The following is a 19,756-nucleotide window of genomic DNA, read 5'->3' as shown; positions in this document are numbered from 1 at the left end:
CATTTTATCATATTGAAACTTACTGATACATGTATCTTAAGTAAATCAGTATTGTGTCTCACTGATACATGTATCATAACAGCATTTCGTATTTATTTATTATTTTTTTGTTTTTCTCACTCTGTATTTTGGTTTAGCACTTTTGGGTTATTGCCATTTTTTTTATACTATTCAGTATCCAATAAATGATTTTGTGTTTTTTGACCTTTGGTCTTTTTAACTCGTGCTTCAGATTCTCATACATGTTTTGGTTATTATGTAGCACAGGCACACGTTGCTTCCTCCCAATACCTTCTTGGTACACTATTCTCAAGTTTTCTGTTCATTTCTATTAGGGGTTCCCCCCTGTTCTTGGTATACCTTATTTGGCCGTATCCAGTTAGTTTTCATTATTTATATATATATTTAAATTAAAGATATGCAAAGTAAGTTAGATGTAATGCTGCACAATTGTGGAATGTGATGTATTTCATTTAGAAAGTTCTATATTCAAACAGCAAACCCGTACCCGGACGTCCGGCGGAGATACTGGAATGCCTACATGCTTTTCTATCAAAGGGTTTCAGATCAGAACTCTCCTGTCTTGCCAAAGAAAAGCCGTGTCAGTGTTGTGCGTCAGGAAGCCGAGGATCTCTCACTGTACGTAGAGACCGTTATACAATAGCTGATCTTTCTCTTTCATGGCTCAACATTTAGAAATCTTAATACAAAATGGAAAACTGTCATATTTTAGTCTCTAAAGGTGTATTGCGGGGTTTCCAGTAGGTTTTAAAGCATTTTAGTTTGTCAGATATAGACAGAAACTGACTGAGATATTGAAAGATCTAGGAATCGCCAGTGTTGGCTCTCCAGCTGCTTGTTACACAGCTAGTTATGTCTGCACCTATTAAAGGGACACAGCCCTGCAACTGGTCCCGCTGGGTGCAGCGTTTCATAGCAAAACTCTGCGCATGCAGGATCCAGGCACCATAACCACTTCAGGTATCGCTTAGTAATGTATCCTTTCATTAAACCAATGATTGCAAAAATGTATAGGTGAGCAAACTATATGTACAGTGAAATAATGCATGGTTTCAATAAATAAAGTGTTGCCTTTCTGATGATTAGATCAGCACCTTCGTCACCAGACGTTTCCCCTCAATCTTCTCCTCGGCCACACCGGACCAATGACCGTCTTTCCATCTTAACTAAATTGGTCAGAAAAGGGGAGAAGAAAGGGCTGTTTGTGGAGAAGATGCCACTTAGAATATACCAGGTAATATGTGTCCATGAGATGACATTTAATTACACCACCTTGGGATGTAATGTTATCATATGCTGCCGCTGCCTGGCCATTAATTCCAACGACAATTCCATTTATAAGATGCTCTCTTATTAATTGGGTTAAATGGCCCCACGTGGAAAAAATAAACCGTGACACGTAGTACAAGCTATCCACAGCCATAATGCATTTCTCCTGGGTTAAACACTATTGATACCCCATGAATGTTGGCAATGTGTTTACTAATCTGCCAAGACACAAACCTTTCTTACTAGATGGTCAGAGACGAGAACCTGAAATTCATGAAGAATCGGGATGTGTATAACGGCGACTACTTCAGCTTTGTGCTCTCGCTGGCGTCTGTCAATGCAGTAAGTAAGACATTATTTGTACAACCCCCCCTCCACAGCCTGTGTGCTAGATCCTCCCTTTATATTAACTTCTCTGTATACCAGCACCCCCCTTTGTGGGTCTCTATCCTGCCCTGTAATCCGGTCATAGCAGATAGCAGTTATTGGGATTATTATTAGTATTCTTTGTGGCTTTATCTCACAATCTGGGAATATACTAATCCAGTCATAGCAGATAGCGGTTATTGGGATTATTATTAGTATTCTTTGTGGCTTTATCTCACAATCTGGGAATATACTAATCCAGTCATAGCAGATAGCAGTTATTGGGATTATTATTAGTATTCTTTGTGGCTTTATCTCACAATCTGGGAATATACTCATCCAGTCATAGCAGATAGCGGTTATTGGGATTATTAGTATTCTTTGTGGCTTTATCTCACAATCTGAGAATATACTAATCCAGTCATAGCAGATAGCGGTTATTGGGATTATTAGTATTCTTTGTGGCTGTATCTCACAATCTGGGAATATACTAATCCAGTCATAGCAGATAGCGGTTATTGGGATTATTATTAGTATTCTTTGTGGCTTTATCTCACAATCTGGGAATATACTAATCCAGTCATAGCAGATAGCGGTTATTGGGATTATTATTAGTATTCTTTGTGGCTTTATCTCACAATCTGGGAATATACTAATCCAGTCATAGCAGATAGCGGTTATTGGGATTATTATTAGTATTCTTTGTGGCTTTATCTCACAATCTGGGAATATACTCATCCAGTCATAGCAGATAGCGGTTATTGGGATTATTAGTATTCTTTGTGGCTTTATCTCACAATCTGGGAATATACTCATCCAGTCATAGCAGATAGCGGTTATTGGGATTATTAGTATTCTTTGTGGCTGTATCTCACAATCTGGGAATATACTAATCCAGTCATAGCAGATAGCGGTTATTGGGATTATTATTGGTATTCTTTGTGGCTTTATCTCACAATCTGAGAATATACTAATCCAGTCATAGCAGATAGCAGTTATTGGGATTATTATTAGTATTCTTTGTGGCTTTATCTCACAATCTGGGAATATACTAATCCAGTCATAGCAGATAGCGGTTATTGGGATTATTAGTATTCTTTGTGGCTTTATCTCACAATCTGAGAATATACTAATCCAGTCATAGCAGATAGCGGTTATTGGGATTATTAGTATTCTTTGTGGCTTCATCTCACAATCTGGGAATATACTAATCCAGTCATAGCAGATAGCGGTTATTGGGATTATTAGTATTCTTTGTGGCTTCATCTCACAATCTGGGAATATACTAATCCAGTCATAGCAGATAGCGGTTATTGGGATTATTAGTATTCTTTGTGGCTTTATCTCACAATCTTGGAATATACTAATCCAGTCGAAATAGAACTAACTATTTGTTAGTTCTTTCTTCCTCTATGCCCGTCCTGTTATTTGGGGCTAGTTCCTGGGATTTAGATGATGCCGGATGCTACCGGTTTTGTCATTCTTTCTGCAGACCAAAGTAAAGCACCCAATGTACCCCTCCATGGCCGAGGTTAGCACGCAGCTGGCCATCCAGTTTCTGTTTCACACCTACTTCAGGACTAAGCGAAAACTCCGGTAAGAACACAACCCACTTCAATAAAGCACTGTGTCCTCACCCTTTATTTCTGGTTGTACAAGTTTGTTTTCTTCTACAGTCCGTGTGCGACTCTTTCATTAATATGATATTGGACTCCTGATTCCTTTCTGTTTTTATTTGTTCCCTTTGAAGCAGCAGTAATATTGGAGTGAAATCCTCTTCCCTTTCTTTTCTCTCCCTGTCCCTTGGTCCAGCTTGGTTCATAAGTTTTTTGACTTTCATTAATGAGGTTTCTGGTTACAGGGTCGACACTGATGAATGGATCGCTACGATTGACGCCTTAGTTTCCAAAAGCTGTGAAGCATCCCAGTGGCTTATAGATTACTTTGTGAGCTCAGAGGGCAAAGAGCTCATCAGGTATGTTCTAGACAGGTACTTTTGACTTAATGACTTGCCTGCTTAACGATCACTCAGACATACAACCAGCTCTCTAGTACGGGAATTCCCTCCAACAGAGATTCCCCGCACTAGAGAGCTTGTCTGTGTTCGAAAAAATCCTGCTACATAGACTGCTCTCTAGCACATGCGAGATTTGGTTTACTCGCCGGTCTGAGGGATCCTTGCTTAACAACCTAGTGGTCGGAACGGAACTCTGTCGTGAGGAATGTCTGTGTAATTTAACCTTATGAAAGGCTGTATAGATCAGTCTGTACGTTTTGAAAAGTTTAAAGCTGCTTGTCGATGACCCTGTCTAAGATTACATTATAGAAGGCTATCTAGATCAGTCTATGAGGATGTATGAGATTACATTATAGAAGGCTATCTAGATCAGTCTATGAGGATGTATAAGATTACATTATAGAAGGCTATCTAGATCAGTCTATGAGGATGTATGAGATGACATTATAGAAGGCTATCTAGATCAGTCTATTAGGATGTATATAAGATTACATTATAAAAGGCTATCTAGATCAGTCTATGAGGATGTATGAGATTACATTATAGAAGGCTATCTAGATCAGTCTATGAGGATGTATGAGATTACATTATAGAAGGCTATCTAGATCAGTCTATGAGGATGTATATACGATTACATTATAGAAGGCTATCTAGATCAGTCTATGAGGATGTATGAGATTACATTATAGAAGGCTATCTAGATCAGTCTATGAGGATGTATGAGATTACATTATAGAAGGCTATCTAGATCAGTCTATGAGGATGTATGAGATTACATTATAAAAGGCTATCTAGATTAGTCTATGAGGATGTATAAGATTACATTATAGAAGGCTATCTAGATCAGTCTATGAGGATGTATGAGATGACATTATAGAAGGCTATCTAGATCAGTCTATGAGGATGTATGAGATTACATTAGAAGGCTATCTAGATCAGTCTCTATGAGGATGTATGAGATTACATTATTGAAGGCTATCTAGATCAGTCTATGAGGATGTATATAAGATTACATTATAGAAGGCTATCTAGATCAGTCTGAGGATGTATATACGATTACATTATAGAAGGCTATCTAGGTCAGTCTATGAGGATGTATGAGATTACATTATAGAAGGCTATCTAGATCAGTCTATGAGGATGTATATAAGATTACATTATAGAAGGCTATCTAGATCAGTCTGAGGATGTATATACGATTACATTATAGAAGGCGATCTAGGTCAGTCTATGAGGATGTATGAGATTACATTATTGAAGGCTATCTAGGTCAGTCTATGAGGATGTATATACGATTACATTATAGAAGGCTATCTAGGTCAGTCTATGAGGATGTATGAGATTACATTATAGAAGGCTATCTAGATCAGTCTATGAGGATGTATGAGATTACATTATTGAAGGCTATCTAGGTCAGTCTATGAGGATGTATGAGATTACATTATAGAAGGCTATCTAGATCAGTCTATGAGGATGTATGAGATTACATTATTGAAGGCTATCTAGGTCAGTCTATGAGGATGTATATACGATTACATTATAGAAGGCTATCTAGGTCAGTCTATGAGGATGTATGAGATTACATTATAGAAGGCTATCTAGGTCAGTCTATGAGGATGTATGAGATTACATTATAGAAGGCTATCTAGATCAGTCTATGAGGATGTATATAAGATTACATTATAGAAGGCTATCTAGATCAGTCTATGAGGATGTATGAGATTACATTATTGAAGGCTATCTAGGTCAGTCTATGAGGATGTATATACGATTACATTATAGAAGGCTATCTAGATCAGTCTATGAGGATGTATGAGATTACATTATTGAAGGCTATCTAGGTCAGTCTATGAGGATGTATATACGATTACATTATAGAAGGCTATCTAGGTCAGTCTATGAGGATGTATGAGATTACATTATAGAAGGCTATCTAGATCAGTCTATGAGGATGTATGAGATTACATTATAGAAGGCTATCTAGGTCAGTCTATGAGGATGTATGAGATTACATTATAGAAGGCTATCTAGATCAGTCTATGAGGATGTATGAGATTACATTATTGAAGGCTATCTAGGTCAGTCTATGAGGATGTATATACGATTACATTATAGAAGGCTATCTAGGTCAGTCTATGAGGATGTATGAGATTACATTATAGAAGGCTATCCAGATCAGTCTATGAGGATGTATGAGATTACATTATAGAAGGCTATCTAGGTCAGTCTATGAGGATGTATGAGATTACATTATAGAAGGCTATCTAGATCAGTCTATGAGGATGTATGAGATTACATTATAGAAGGCTATCTAGGTCAGTCTATGAGGATGTATGAGATTACATTATAGAAGGCTATCTAGATCAGCCTATGAGGATGTATATAAGATTACATTATAGAAGGCTATCTAGGTCAGTCTATGAGGATGTATGAGATTACATTATAGAAGGCTATCTAGGTCAGTCTATGAGGATGTATGAGATTACATTATAGAAGGCTATCTAGATCAGTCTATTAGGATGTATGAGATTACATTATTGAAGGCTATCTAGGTCAGTCTATGAGGATGTATATACGATTACATTATAGAAGGCTATCTAGGTCAGTCTATGAGGATGTATGAGATTACATTATAGAAGGCTATCTAGATCAGCCTATGAGGATGTATATAAGATAACATTATAGAAGGCTATCTAGATCAGTCTATGAGGATGTATGAGATTACATTATAGAAGGCTATCTAGGTCAGTCTATGAGGATGTATGAGATTACATTATAGAAGGCTATCTAGGTCAGTCTATGAGGATGTATGAGATTACATTATAGAAGGCTATCTAGATCAGCCTATGAGGATGTATATAAGATGACATTATAGAAGGCTATCTAGATCAGTCTGAGTCAGCAAAAGTAGGGCCGTTCTCCTAATTTGTCGCATGATTTAATCTTGTGTCCCATCCGTCAGGGTTTTCTTGCTGGAATGCTGTGTACGTGAGGTCAGGGTTGCTGTTGCTACGATCCTAGAGAAGACATTAGACGGTGCTTTACTTCACAGAAGCAAGGTAAAAGGCCTAGCGTTTGGTTCTAGTTGCACTGAATCCCATGACAATACGGTGTTTTTATTGAATGTTTGTTTTTAGGTAAAAGGAGTTAATTTGCTGCTGGAAATGCTTCTCAGCCTGCTGGATAAAGACGTACCGGAAAACTGTAAAAACTGTGCTCAGTACTTTTTCCTGTTTAACAACTTTGTACAAAAGGTAAAATCTGCAACATCTGTCTGCTTTCCTTTTAATTTGCTCGACATGGGAGAGATCAGTGTAATCAGTGCTGTGTTAGATAAGAGGCGTCTGCTAGAGGTCCAGATATCATTACATAGTTTAATGTCTTTGTAATTTAGCACATCCTATGACTTTAAGAATAGCTGTCAGCTTGCATCGTGGCTGCGTTCTGGTTATAGACTCGTCCCTAGCACGTGATCCAGGGCGAAATTCAGGCACTATGTGAGACTCTTCAAAGTAACAGGAGTCAAACTCTATTGCTGCACAATGTGCTGCTTTTAACACTATAGGGTCAGGAATACATCTTTGTATTAATAACAGGTCTGTTACTTGATATCTCTAATAACTGACCATACTCTCCATACACCACCAGCATGTATTTGTTGCTAACTTCACTAATTGACCTTTCGCTATATAGGCATTCCGTTACCCGCTGTCTGAAATATTAATTCTATGTTTGCATTTGATAATTTCTGAACATTTTTGTTTCTCTTGGAAATTCATTGAAATCTTAGATTAACTTTGTGCAGATATACCATATTACTAAAACTTACTTTATTTATTGCCGCCATTTAGCAAGGAGTGCGTGCAGTCGAGCTGTTACTACGGTACTCTGCTCTGCGACATTTCATTCATTTCCTACTGGGTCCCAATCGACAGAGCAACCAGGTGAGCTGCCTCAGACTTCATTTTTAATAGTTTTCTTTTTAGTAACTATTACTGTGATATGCTAACCTTTGTTATACTGTTCTTTGCCTTGGTCTATGTAAAGAATCGCAGGTGGAGCTCTCCACAAGCTCGAGAATTTGGGTTCCTGCACAACACGATTGCTTTGCTTGTTTTACATTCCGATGTTTCCTCCCATCGGACTGTCGGTAAGAGTCCTTTTATCTAGAATTCCTGGTCACTTTCTAGGAATTATGATCATTCCGTGGTGAATGGAACACGTCAGTGCCCCATTGTTACAATCTGTTTCCACACTCCATATTGCGAAGGGATATGATTTTTTTTTTTTAGATTTTCAGTGGTTCCCAAACAAATCTAGAATTTATGTATTTCCCTGTTTTAATCCAGTGGAGATACTAACAAGATCTGGGCTGTTGGTGGGTCTTTAGGTCTGGTTTGGGAAACGCAGCATTAGATTATTAGTTGAGTCTTCCAGCACAGTGTGCAGATTAAAACCGGAAGGTGAACTTGGCATTCCCAGAATTCCAGAAACATTTAGGCGTGTGATGTTTAAATAAACTAGCACATTGTTCGTATTAAAACATTTATAGGAACTGCTGATAATGCCTCTTGCTGCTTCATGCCCTGTCTTTCAATGTTTCTATCTGCCTTACACGGCTGAGCATTTCGTGTCTAAACTACGAGATGTCTCCCATTGCACAGGTTCTATGTCTGGAAGCTGAGCTGAAGGAATGATTGCCTGTCGGGGGGGAAGTCGGGGAAGATCTGCATTCATTAACCATGTTTATACTTTGCTCTACCAGCGTCTGGTGTTCCTCCCATACCTGCTGCTTGTCCTCCGCTGACGCTCCATGGAGAAGTTGAGGCCTTGATGTTCATGCCGGAGGGCAAGCCTTACTTGTTGGAGGTGGGTTCCTACTTACAATTTTTACATAAGACATTGCAGGATTTGGGTCTCCTAAGTCTAGACCTGTATAAAACCCAGAGCTTTTACAATGAAAGGGACATTATAGTCACCAAAACAACTTTAGCTTAATGAAGCAGTTTTAGTGTATAGAACATGCCCCTGCAGTCTCACTGCTCAATCCTCTGCCATTTAGGAGTTAAATCACTTTGTTTATGCAGCCCTAGCAGTGATAAAAAGGTTTTAAAGTATGTTACACTTGTAGATGATTTCTTATGGGAAGAGCTTGCTAGAAAACAGAGTGAGAAGTCAAAGAAGTGAGTTGGGCTTAGTGTAAACAATACTACCCAGTGTACAAAATCCCATTTTACCAAATCCTGAGTACTGTCATGGTCTAAGCATGGTGCGGCTTATCACGTCATCCCATATCTATGCAGCTCTCTCAATATTAACTGCCTGTGCTATATATCATCTCGAAGAACAAACGCTGCAAAGAGCAGATGTAAAGGTAGTGTATACCTAAGACCCAAGGTCTAGGTAACACAAGCGAGATACAGATCTCAGAAGTCTGCTAAAATTTATAATCTTTAATTAGGTATACTTAACCATGAACAAATAGAACAACATAAATGTGAATACTTAAAGTAAAAAATCACCCAAAACGGTGCAAGAGGAGATTGAAAGGGGCTCAGGGAGTAATGGATGAGGTATCAACTTAGGCAAATGTGCTCTAGATGTATACTCATTACTGGGGAATATAAATGGGAGGTACCAATGATCACTTAACTACCCGGCTGAATCGTAAACAGAACCAAACCCTTAAAACTGGAAAGGGAAGTAACCGCTAGTATGATACTCTAACTGTGGAGTGCAGCATAGAACCGCAGAAGTGTATATTCATATGGAGGTATAGATACAATGAGCTCTTAACAATATAACACTTCAAGGTATTGCAACAGGTAGTGTTGCATACTTGCTTAGTGGCCACAAGTAGATCACTAAGTGCCAGTAGGACCGTCAACCGTAGAGGGTAGACCGCATATGATGTGGTTCCACAGCAGTACTCAGATATAATAGCTAGTGTAAAACGGTGCCCCCGGATACTAGGACCCACTGGTTATTGAATGTCTGTCAGAACCACAAAACGTGTAGTCATATAGAGGTGTAGAGACATCACAGAGTCACACTAGAGGGTACTGCAACATAAAATGTTACATAAATATTCATATGGCCACACCTGAATAGCTAAATGCAGGAAGGATAACCCCCTCTCAGAGGGCGGACAGCTTCTGTAGTGTAAAGCTGATCCTGCAGTAACATTAAGTACTTGGTAGATAGTGTAGATTTGGGATACTTAGATGTTCCCCTATTAAATATCAACGGACTCAATACTACTTGGAACTAACCACAGTGCTGTATGCACTGACTGGTAGATAGTGTAGATTTGGGATACTTAGATGTTCCCCTATTAAATGTCAACGGACTCAATACTACTTGGAACTAGCCACAGTGCTGTATGCACTGACTGGTCAAAGTAAGGCTAATAAAGTCGTATTGCACACTTAGTCTATCTTGGCTGGAATCCAACAGATGTATCGGACTGCATATAACTGGAAATGATCAAGTAGTCAAACAAAAAAATAAAAATAATAAAAATGCTAAATATCCCTATGAAAATAGAACTAAAAATAGATAGGGATATGGTATTATATCATATGCCCCTAATAGTAATACTATATATGAGTCTATATAGGCAGAATAACACAACAAATTGAGCTTTAATATATCGTGCTCTATGTGCTCTCTGCTATATGTCATTACTATATCTAATGAGAAAAGGAATATATTAGTAAATACCTATTATTAGATATAGTATTACTATTAGGGGCATATGATATAATACCATATCCCTATCTATTTTTAGTTCTATTTTCATAGGGATATTTAGCATTTTTATTATTTTTATTTTTTTGTTTGACTACTTGATCATTTCCAGTTATATGCAGTCCTTCTATATAACCTGGGGTTAGGCCCCTGGAGACTTGTGGAGTCTCCATCAGGTACTGGGAAGTTTACTTATACTAGTGACGCCAGCTTTGTTAGGCGTTACATGGTGGTGGTTTACTTCCCTTATCTATAGTCTTCTTTCTATATATCATGTCAGCAGGGATACCTGTACCAGCTGTATTGGAAATCAATTCACAAATAGCTGAGTAATACAGTTACTCCCTGCTAGATGTTTTGTATTGAAAGATTTCATTTGCTTTGTCAGTGCACGGCCACCCCATTCAATCCTTAATCTTCCGTGGGAATCAATCCTTGTTCCGGAGTTAAGCTGTAGTTATCCCATCCTTTGCTATAGACTCCTCTAGCAATAATGGGGTTAAGTGATGCTTTCTGCTCATGTATGTCTGTACTTCATTTAGGTGATGTTTGCCTTGCGTGAGCTCCCCGGGTCTCTGACTGTACTTATAGAAATGATTGTGTCCTGCTGTTTCTGCAACGAGCCATTCTCTCTGACAGTCCTTCACTTCATAAAGGTACCGACGCCCTCGTAACTTGTAACACACTGCTATTTTATAACATTATAGTGCGCTATGGTAAGACCCCTAAATAGCTCGCTTTATAAAGGTACCGACGCCCTCGTAACATGTAACATACTGCTATTTTATAACATTATAGTGCGCTATGGTAAGACCCCTAAATAGCTCGCTTTATAAAGGTACCGACGCCCTCGTAACATGTAACATACTGCTATTTTATAACATTATAGTGCGCTATGGTAAGACCCCTAAATAGCTTGCTTTATAAAGGTACCGACGCCCTCGTAACATGTAACATACTGCTATTTTATAACATTATAGTGCGCTATGGTAAGACCCCTAAATAGCTCGCTTTATAAAGGTACCGACGCCCTCGTAACATGTAACATACTGCTATTTTATAACATTATAGTGCGCTATGGTAAGACCCCTAAATAGCTTGCTTTATAAAGGTACCGACGCCCTCGTAACATGTAACATACTGCTATTTTATAACATTATAGTGCGCTATGGTAAGACCCCTAAATAGCTCGCTTTATAAAGGTACCGACACCCTCGTAACATGTAACATACTGCTATTTTATAACATTATAGTGCGCTATGGTAAGACCCCTAAATAGCTCGCTTTATAAAGGTACCGACACCCTCGTAACATGTAACATACTGCTATTTTATAACATTATAGTGCGCTATGGTAAGACCCCTAAATAGCTTGCTTTATAAAGGTACCGACACCCTCGTAACATGTAACATACTGCTATTTTATAACATTATAGTGCGCTATGGTAAGACCCCTAAATAGCTTGCTTTATAAAGGTACCGACGCCCTCGTAACATGTAACATACTGCTATTTTATAACATTATAGTGCGCTATGGTAAGACCCCTAAATAGCTCGCTTTATAAAGGTACCGACACCCTCGTAACATGTAACATACTGCTATTTTATAACATTATAGTGCGCTATGGTAAGACCCCTAAATAGCTCGCTTTATAAAGGTACCGACACCCTCGTAACATGTAACATACTGCTATTTTATAACATTATAGTGCGCTATGGTAAGACCCCTAAATAGCTCGCTTTATAAAGGTACCGACACCCTCGTAACATGTAACATACTGCTATTTTATAACATTATAGTGCGCTATGGTAAGACCCCTAAATAGCTTGCTTTATAAAGGTACCGACACCCTCGTAACATGTAACATACTGCTATTTTATAACATTATAGTGCGCTATGGTAAGACCCCTAAATAGCTTGCATTATAAAGGTACCGACACCCTCGTAACATGTAACATACTGCTATTTTATAACATTATAGTGCGCTATGGTAAGACCCCTAAATAGCTCGCATTATAAAGGTACCGACGCCCTCGTAACATGTAACACACTGCTATTTTATAACATTATAGTGCGCTATGGTAAGACCCCTAAATAGCTTGCTTTATAAAGGTACCGACGCCCTCATAACTTGTAACACACTGCTATTTTATAACATTATAGTGCGCTATGGTAAGACCCCTAAATAGCTCGCTTTATAAAGGTACCGACACCCTCGTAACATGTAACATACTGCTATTTTATAACATTATAGTGCGCTATGGTAAGACCCCTAAATAGCTTGCATTATAAAGGTACCGACGCCCTCGTAACATGTAACATACTGCTATTTTATAACATTATAGTGCGCTATGGTAAGACCCCTAAATAGCTCGCTTTATAAAGGTACCGACACCCTCGTAACATGTAACATACTGCTATTTTATAACATTATAGTGCGCTATGGTAAGACCCCTAAATAGCTCGCTTTATAAAGGTACCGACACCCTCGTAACATGTAACATACTGCTATTTTATAACATTATAGTGCGCTATGGTAAGACCCCTAAATAGCTCGCTTTATAAAGGTACCGACACCCTCGTAACATGTAACATACTGCTATTTTATAACATTATAGTGCGCTATGGTAAGACCCCTAAATAGCTTGCTTTATAAAGGTACCGACGCCCTCGTAACATGTAACATACTGCTATTTTATAACATTATAGTGCGCTATGGTAAGACCCCTAAATAGCTCGCATTATAAAGGTACCGACGCCCTCGTAACATGTAACATACTGCTATTTTATAACATTATAGTGCGCTATGGTAAGACCCCTAAATAGCTCGCTTTATAAAGGTACCGACACCCTCGTAACATGTAACATACTGCTATTTTATAACATTATAGTGCGCTATGGTAAGACCCCTAAATAGCTCGCTTTATAAAGGTACCGACACCCTCGTAACATGTAACATACTGCTATTTTATAACATTATAGTGCGCTATGGTAAGACCCCTAAATAGCTTGCATTATAAAGGTACCGACACCCTCGTAACATGTAACATACTGCTATTTTATAACATTATAGTGCGCTATGGTAAGACCCCTAAATAGCTCGCATTATAAAGGTACCGACGCAATCGTAACATGTAACACACTGCTATTTTATAACATTATAGTGCGCTATGGTAAGACCCCTAAATAGCTTGCTTTATAAAGGTACCGACGCCCTCATAACTTGTAACACACTGCTATTTTATAACATTATAGTGCGCTATGGTAAGACCCCTAAATAGCTCGCTTTATAAAGGTACCGACACCCTCGTAACATGTAACATACTGCTATTTTATAACATTATAGTGCGCTATGGTAAGACCCCTAAATAGCTTGCATTATAAAGGTACCGACGCCCTCGTAACATGTAACATACTGCTATTTTATAACATTATAGTGCGCTATGGTAAGACCCCTAAATAGCTCGCTTTATAAAGGTACCGACACCCTCGTAACATGTAACATACTGCTATTTTATAACATTATAGTGCGCTATGGTAAGACCCCTAAATAGCTCGCTTTATAAAGGTACCGACGCCCTCGTAACATGTAACATACTGCTATTTTATAACATTATAGTGCGCTATGGTAAGACCCCTAAATAGCTCGCTTTATAAAGGTACCGACGCCCTCGTAACATGTAACATACTGCTATTTTATAACCTTATAGTGCGCTATGGTAAGACCCCTAAATAGCTTGCATTATAAAGGTACCGACGCCCTCGTAACATGTAACATACTGCTATTTTATAACATTATAGTGCGCTATGGTAAGACCCCTAAATAGCTCGCTTTATAAAGGTACCGACGCCCTCGTAACATGTAACATACTGCTATTTTATAACATTATAGTGCGCTATGGTAAGACCCCTAAATAGCTCGCTTTATAAAGGTACCGACGCCCTCGTAACATGTAACATACTGCTATTTTATAACCTTATAGTGCGCTATGGTAAGACCCCTAAATAGCTCGCTTTATAAAGGTACCGACGCCCTCGTAACATGTAACATACTGCTATTTTATAACATTATAGTGCGCTATGGTAAGACCCCTAAATAGCTCGCTTTATAAAGGTACCGACGCCCTCGTAACATGTAACATACTGCTATTTTATAACCTTATAGTGCGCTATGGTAAGACCCCTAAATAGCTCGCTTTATAAAGGTACCGACGCCCTCGTAACATGTAACATACTGCTATTTTATAACATTATAGTGCGCTATGGTAAGACCCCTAAATAGCTCGCTTTATAAGGGTACCGACGCCCTCGTAACATGTAACATACGGTACTGCTATTTTATAACATTATAGTGCGCTATGGTAAGACCCCTAAATAGCTTGCTTTATAAAGGTACCGACGCCCTCGTAACATGTAACATACTGCTATTTTATAACATTATAGTGCGCTATGGTAAGACCCCTAAATAGCTTGCTTTATAAAGGTACCGACACCCTCGTAACATGTAACATACTGCTATTTTATAACATTATAGTGCGCTATGGTAAGACCCCTAAATAGCTCGCTTTATAAAGGTACCGACGCCCTCGTAACATGTAACATACTGCTATTTTATAACATTATAGTGCGCTATGGTAAGACCCCTAAATAGCTCGCTTTATAAAGGTACCGGCGCCCTCGTAACATGTAACATACTGCTATTTTATAACATTATAGTGCGCTATGGTAAGACCCCTAAATAGCTCGCTTTATAAAGGTACCGGCGCCCTTGTAACATGTAACATACTGCTATTTTATAACATTATAGTGCGCTATGGTAAGACCCCTAAATAGCTCGCTTTATAAAGGTACCGACGCCCTCGTAACATGTAACATACTGCTATTTTATAACCTTATAGTGCGCTATGGTAAGACCCCTAAATAGCTTGCATTATAAAGGTACCGACGCCCTCGTAACATGTAACATACTGCTATTTTATAACATTATAGTGCGCTATGGTAAGACCCCTAAATAGCTCACTTTATAAAGGTACCGACGCCCTCGTAACATGTAACATACTGCTATTTTATAACATTATAGTGCGCTATGGTAAGACCCCTAAATAGCTCGCTTTATAAAGGTACCGACACCCTCGTAACATGTAACATACTGCTATTTTATAACCTTATAGTGCGCTATGGTAAGACCCCTAAATAGCTCGCTTTATAAAGGTACCGACGCCCTCGTAACATGTAACATACTGCTATTTTATAACCTTATAGTGCGCTATGGTAAGACCCCTAAATAGCTCGCTTTATAAAGGTACCGACGCCCTCGTAACATGTAACATACTGCTATTTTATAACATTATAGTGCGCTATGGTAAGACCCCTAAATAGCTCGCTTTATAAAGGTACCGACGCCCTCGTAACATGTAACATACTGCTATTTTATAACATTATAGTGCGCTATGGTAAGACCCCTAAATAGCTTGCTTTATAAAGGTACCGACGCCCTCGTAACATGTAACATACTGCTATTTTATAACATTATAGTGCGCTATGGTAAGACCCCTAAATAGCTTGCTTTATAAAGGTACCGACACCCTCGTAACATGTAACATACTGCTATTTTATAACATTATAGTGCGCTATGGTAAGACCCCTAAATAGCTCGCTTTATAAAGGTACCGACGCCCTCGTAACATGTAACATACTGCTATTTTATAACATTATAGTGCGCTATGGTAAGACCCCTAAATAGCTCGCTTTATAAAGGTACCGGCGCCCTCGTAACATGTAACATACTGCTATTTTATAACATTATAGTGCGCTATGGTAAGACCCCTAAATAGCTCGCTTTATAAAGGTACCGACGCCCTCGTAACATGTAACATACTGCTATTTTATAACATTATAGTGCGCTATGGTAAGACCCCTAAATAGCTCGCTTTATAAAGGTACCGACACCCTCGTAACATGTAACATACTGCTATTTTATAACATTATAGTGCGCTATGGTAAGACCCCTAAATAGCTCGCTTTATAAAGGTACCGACGCCCTCGTAACATGTAACATACTGCTATTTTATAACATTATAGTGCGCTATGGTAAGACCCCTAAATAGCTCGCTTTATAAAGGTACCGGCGCCCTCGTAACATGTAACATACTGCTATTTTATAACATTATAGTGCGCTATGGTAAGACCCCTAAATAGCTCGCTTTATAAAGGTACCGGCGCCCTCGTAACATGTAACATACTGCTATTTTATAACATTATAGTGCGCTATGGTAAGACCCCTAAATAGCTCGCTTTATAAAGGTACCGACGCCCTCGTAACATGTAACATACTGCTATTTTATAACATTATAGTGCGCTATGGTAAGACCCCTAAATAGCTCGCTTTATATCTGGAGTGTCCTCTTTTTTTTTTTTTTTTTTCTTCAAAAAGTGCAGATTTCTATATAAATTGGCACTCAAACTTGAGCTCCAACATAATCTGACGCGCAGTACAACAGATTGATGATGAAGAGAGATTTTTTTTTTTGTTCCTATTCCCAGAATCAGCTGGAAACTGCTCCACAGCATGAACTGAAGAACACGTTCACATTGCTTCACGAGATTCTGGTACGTGTCACGGCATTCATTGGGATGGTGCCAATCAGTAAAACATACAGATTGGCAAAGAATTTTTGTTCGGTCGATAATTTTACATTGTCAGTGCGGCCGAAATGAGTTTGAAATATGTTTTTGGTTTGATCTGTATATTAAATTGTTTTTATAAACCGTGTCAGAACAGCGCGGTGTGGGCGGCTTACGATGCCTTTTTTGTTTCAGTTAATGATAAATAGAAACATTTGTTCTGTAATATCTTGGTCTTTTTGAAGTTTTGTTTCATGGGATGTTAACAGGGACACACTGTTTGTCTATAGAAATAATGTTTCTTTATTTTTTTTAAGGTTGTTGAAGACCCGCTTCAGTTAAAGAGACTGAAATTTGTATTTGAATCGAACGGATTGTTGGGTAAGTAGTGGACCCATTGGCACAAGTCTTCTAAAGGTAGCTCTTTACGTCTCTGAATAAAACCCATCCTACATTACTTGAATCGTACAATACCGTAATGTCACTTTCTCGAGGGCTGGTGCTGTCGCACAAATGATCTAATTGGAAAGGGAGCATACAGTAAAAAACATGGTGTTTCTCTCCACAGCTCTGATGCATCACAGTAATCACGTAGACAGCAGCCGCTGCTACCAGTGCGTGAAATTCCTGGTTACTCTCGCCCAAAAGTAAGATCAAGTAATAATGACTTCATGGTAATGGTTCGATCTGAAATGCTTGGAGGGCGTTGGGATGTGGGCACTTTTCACGAAACCAGTTTGTGCCGTACCAGGGTCATTTCGACACAAGTCGACAAGCACAAGTATACCTGTTAGCGCTATATAAATAAAATATACATATACTGTATTCCTACTGTAATGTAACCTGTAACGTGCTGAGTACACCTGTTAGCGCTATATAAATAAAATATACATATACTGTATACCTACTGTAATGTAACCTGTAACGTGCTGAGTACACCTGTTAGCGCTATATAAATAAAATATACATATACTGTATACCTACTGTAATGTAACCTGTAACGTGCTGAGTACACCTGTTAGCGCTATATAAATAAAATATACATATACTGTATACCTACTGTAATGTAACCTGTAACGTGCTGAGTACACCTGTTAGCGCTATATAAATAAAATATACATATACTGTATACCTACAGCATAGTTCCCTTGTTTTGTTGATAGGTGTCCTGCTGCTAAAGAGTATTTTAAAGAGAACTCCCATCACTGGAGTTGGGCTGTGCAGTGGTTGCAAAAAAAGGTAATTGTTTTGTTTGCTAATGTGTGAGACACTGATATTTATTATTGACAATTAGAAATACTGTCTTTACATGTGACCGTGTACCCCATAACACGAGACTGATATTTATTATTGTCTTTACATGTGACCGTGTACCCCATAACACGCGACAGTTGGATATTTTGCAGATGTTTCCCAGAATTCTGTGGTGCCATAGTGACACAGCGCTGTAATCGAGGCAGTAAATAGCTGTTATTAACTCATTGTCTCTTTGTTTGGGTCAATAATTAGGATTGTGTTGTTTTTTTTAGCTTCAGATGTGCTGATTGAGCAATATTGTAATAGTTTGTGGATTTTTGTTGTAAAAGGGTAATTGTGTAAAGGAAACGTTTCTATTTTTTTATCATGAGCTGCAGTCTTTGTGTCTTACCGATCAGCTTCGATTGATTTTTATCTCACACACTATAACCATATTCTGATTATCTCTCACACTATAACCCTATTCTGATTTTTATCTCTCACACTATAACCATATTCTGATTTTTATCTCACACTATAACCATATTCTGATTATCTCACACACTATAACCATATTCTGATTTATCTCACACACTATAACCATATTCTGATTTATCTCACACACTATAACCCTATTCTGATTTTTATCTCTCACACTATAACCCTATTCTGATTTTTATCTCTCACACTATAACCCTATTCTGATTTTTATCTCTCACACTATAACCATATTCTGATTTTTATCTCACACTATAACCATATTCTGATTATCTCTCACACTATAACCATATTCTGATTATCTCTCACACTATAACCATATTCTGATTATCTCTCACACTATAACCATATTCTGATTATCTCTCACACTATAACCATATTCTGATTATCTCTCACACTATAACCATATTCTGATTATCTCTCACACTATAACCATATTCTGATTATCTCACACACTATAGCCATATTCTGATTATCTCTCACACTATAACCATATTCTGATTATCTCTCACACTATAACCATATTCTGATTATCTCTCTCACTATAACCATATTCTGATTATCTCTCACACTATAACCATATTCTGATTATCTCTCACACTATAACCATATTCTGATTTATCTCACACACTATAACCATATTCTGATTTATCTCACACACTATAACCATATTCTGATCATCTCTCACACTATAACCCTATTCTGATTTTTATCTCTCACACTATAACCCTATTCTGATTTTTATCTCACACACTATAACCATATTCTGATTATCTCTCACACTATAACCATATTCTTATTATCTCTCACACTAGAACCATATTCTGATTATCTCTCACACTAGAACCATATTCTGATTATCTCTCACACTAGAACCATATTCTGATTATCTCTCACACTATAACCATATTCTGATTATCTCTCACACTATAACCATATTCTGATTATCTCTCACACTATAACCATATTCTGATT

At 38.1% G+C, this 19,756-nt stretch overlaps 1 protein-coding gene across 3 annotated transcripts in view; it reads left to right on the top strand.

Annotated features, from left to right (window-relative positions):
- USP24 (ubiquitin specific peptidase 24) overlaps positions 1-19,756 on the top strand; it is a 219,868-nt gene that overhangs the window by 193,804 nt on the left and 6,308 nt on the right. For all 3 annotated transcript variants that reach the window (XM_063427641.1, XM_063427640.1, XM_063427642.1), the window contains 15 exons: positions 498-639; positions 1,108-1,255; positions 1,537-1,632; positions 3,149-3,252; positions 3,518-3,631; positions 6,636-6,732; positions 6,811-6,927; positions 7,525-7,617; positions 7,721-7,823; positions 8,439-8,542; positions 10,966-11,079; positions 16,967-17,032; positions 17,365-17,428; positions 17,616-17,694; positions 18,211-18,286. In XM_063427641.1, coding sequence (XP_063283711.1) covers positions 498-639; positions 1,108-1,255; positions 1,537-1,632; positions 3,149-3,252; positions 3,518-3,631; positions 6,636-6,732; positions 6,811-6,927; positions 7,525-7,617; positions 7,721-7,823; positions 8,439-8,542; positions 10,966-11,079; positions 16,967-17,032; positions 17,365-17,428; positions 17,616-17,694; positions 18,211-18,286 — 1,517 coding nt within the window. The remainder of the gene's footprint in view (positions 1-497; positions 640-1,107; positions 1,256-1,536; positions 1,633-3,148; positions 3,253-3,517; positions 3,632-6,635; positions 6,733-6,810; positions 6,928-7,524; positions 7,618-7,720; positions 7,824-8,438; positions 8,543-10,965; positions 11,080-16,966; positions 17,033-17,364; positions 17,429-17,615; positions 17,695-18,210; positions 18,287-19,756) is intronic.

This window comes from Pelobates fuscus, chromosome 7 (genome assembly GCF_036172605.1).
Source record: "Pelobates fuscus isolate aPelFus1 chromosome 7, aPelFus1.pri, whole genome shotgun sequence".
Classification (NCBI taxonomy): Eukaryota; Metazoa; Chordata; class Amphibia; order Anura; family Pelobatidae; genus Pelobates; species Pelobates fuscus.
This window is presented reverse-complemented; position numbering and strand designations above follow the sequence as displayed.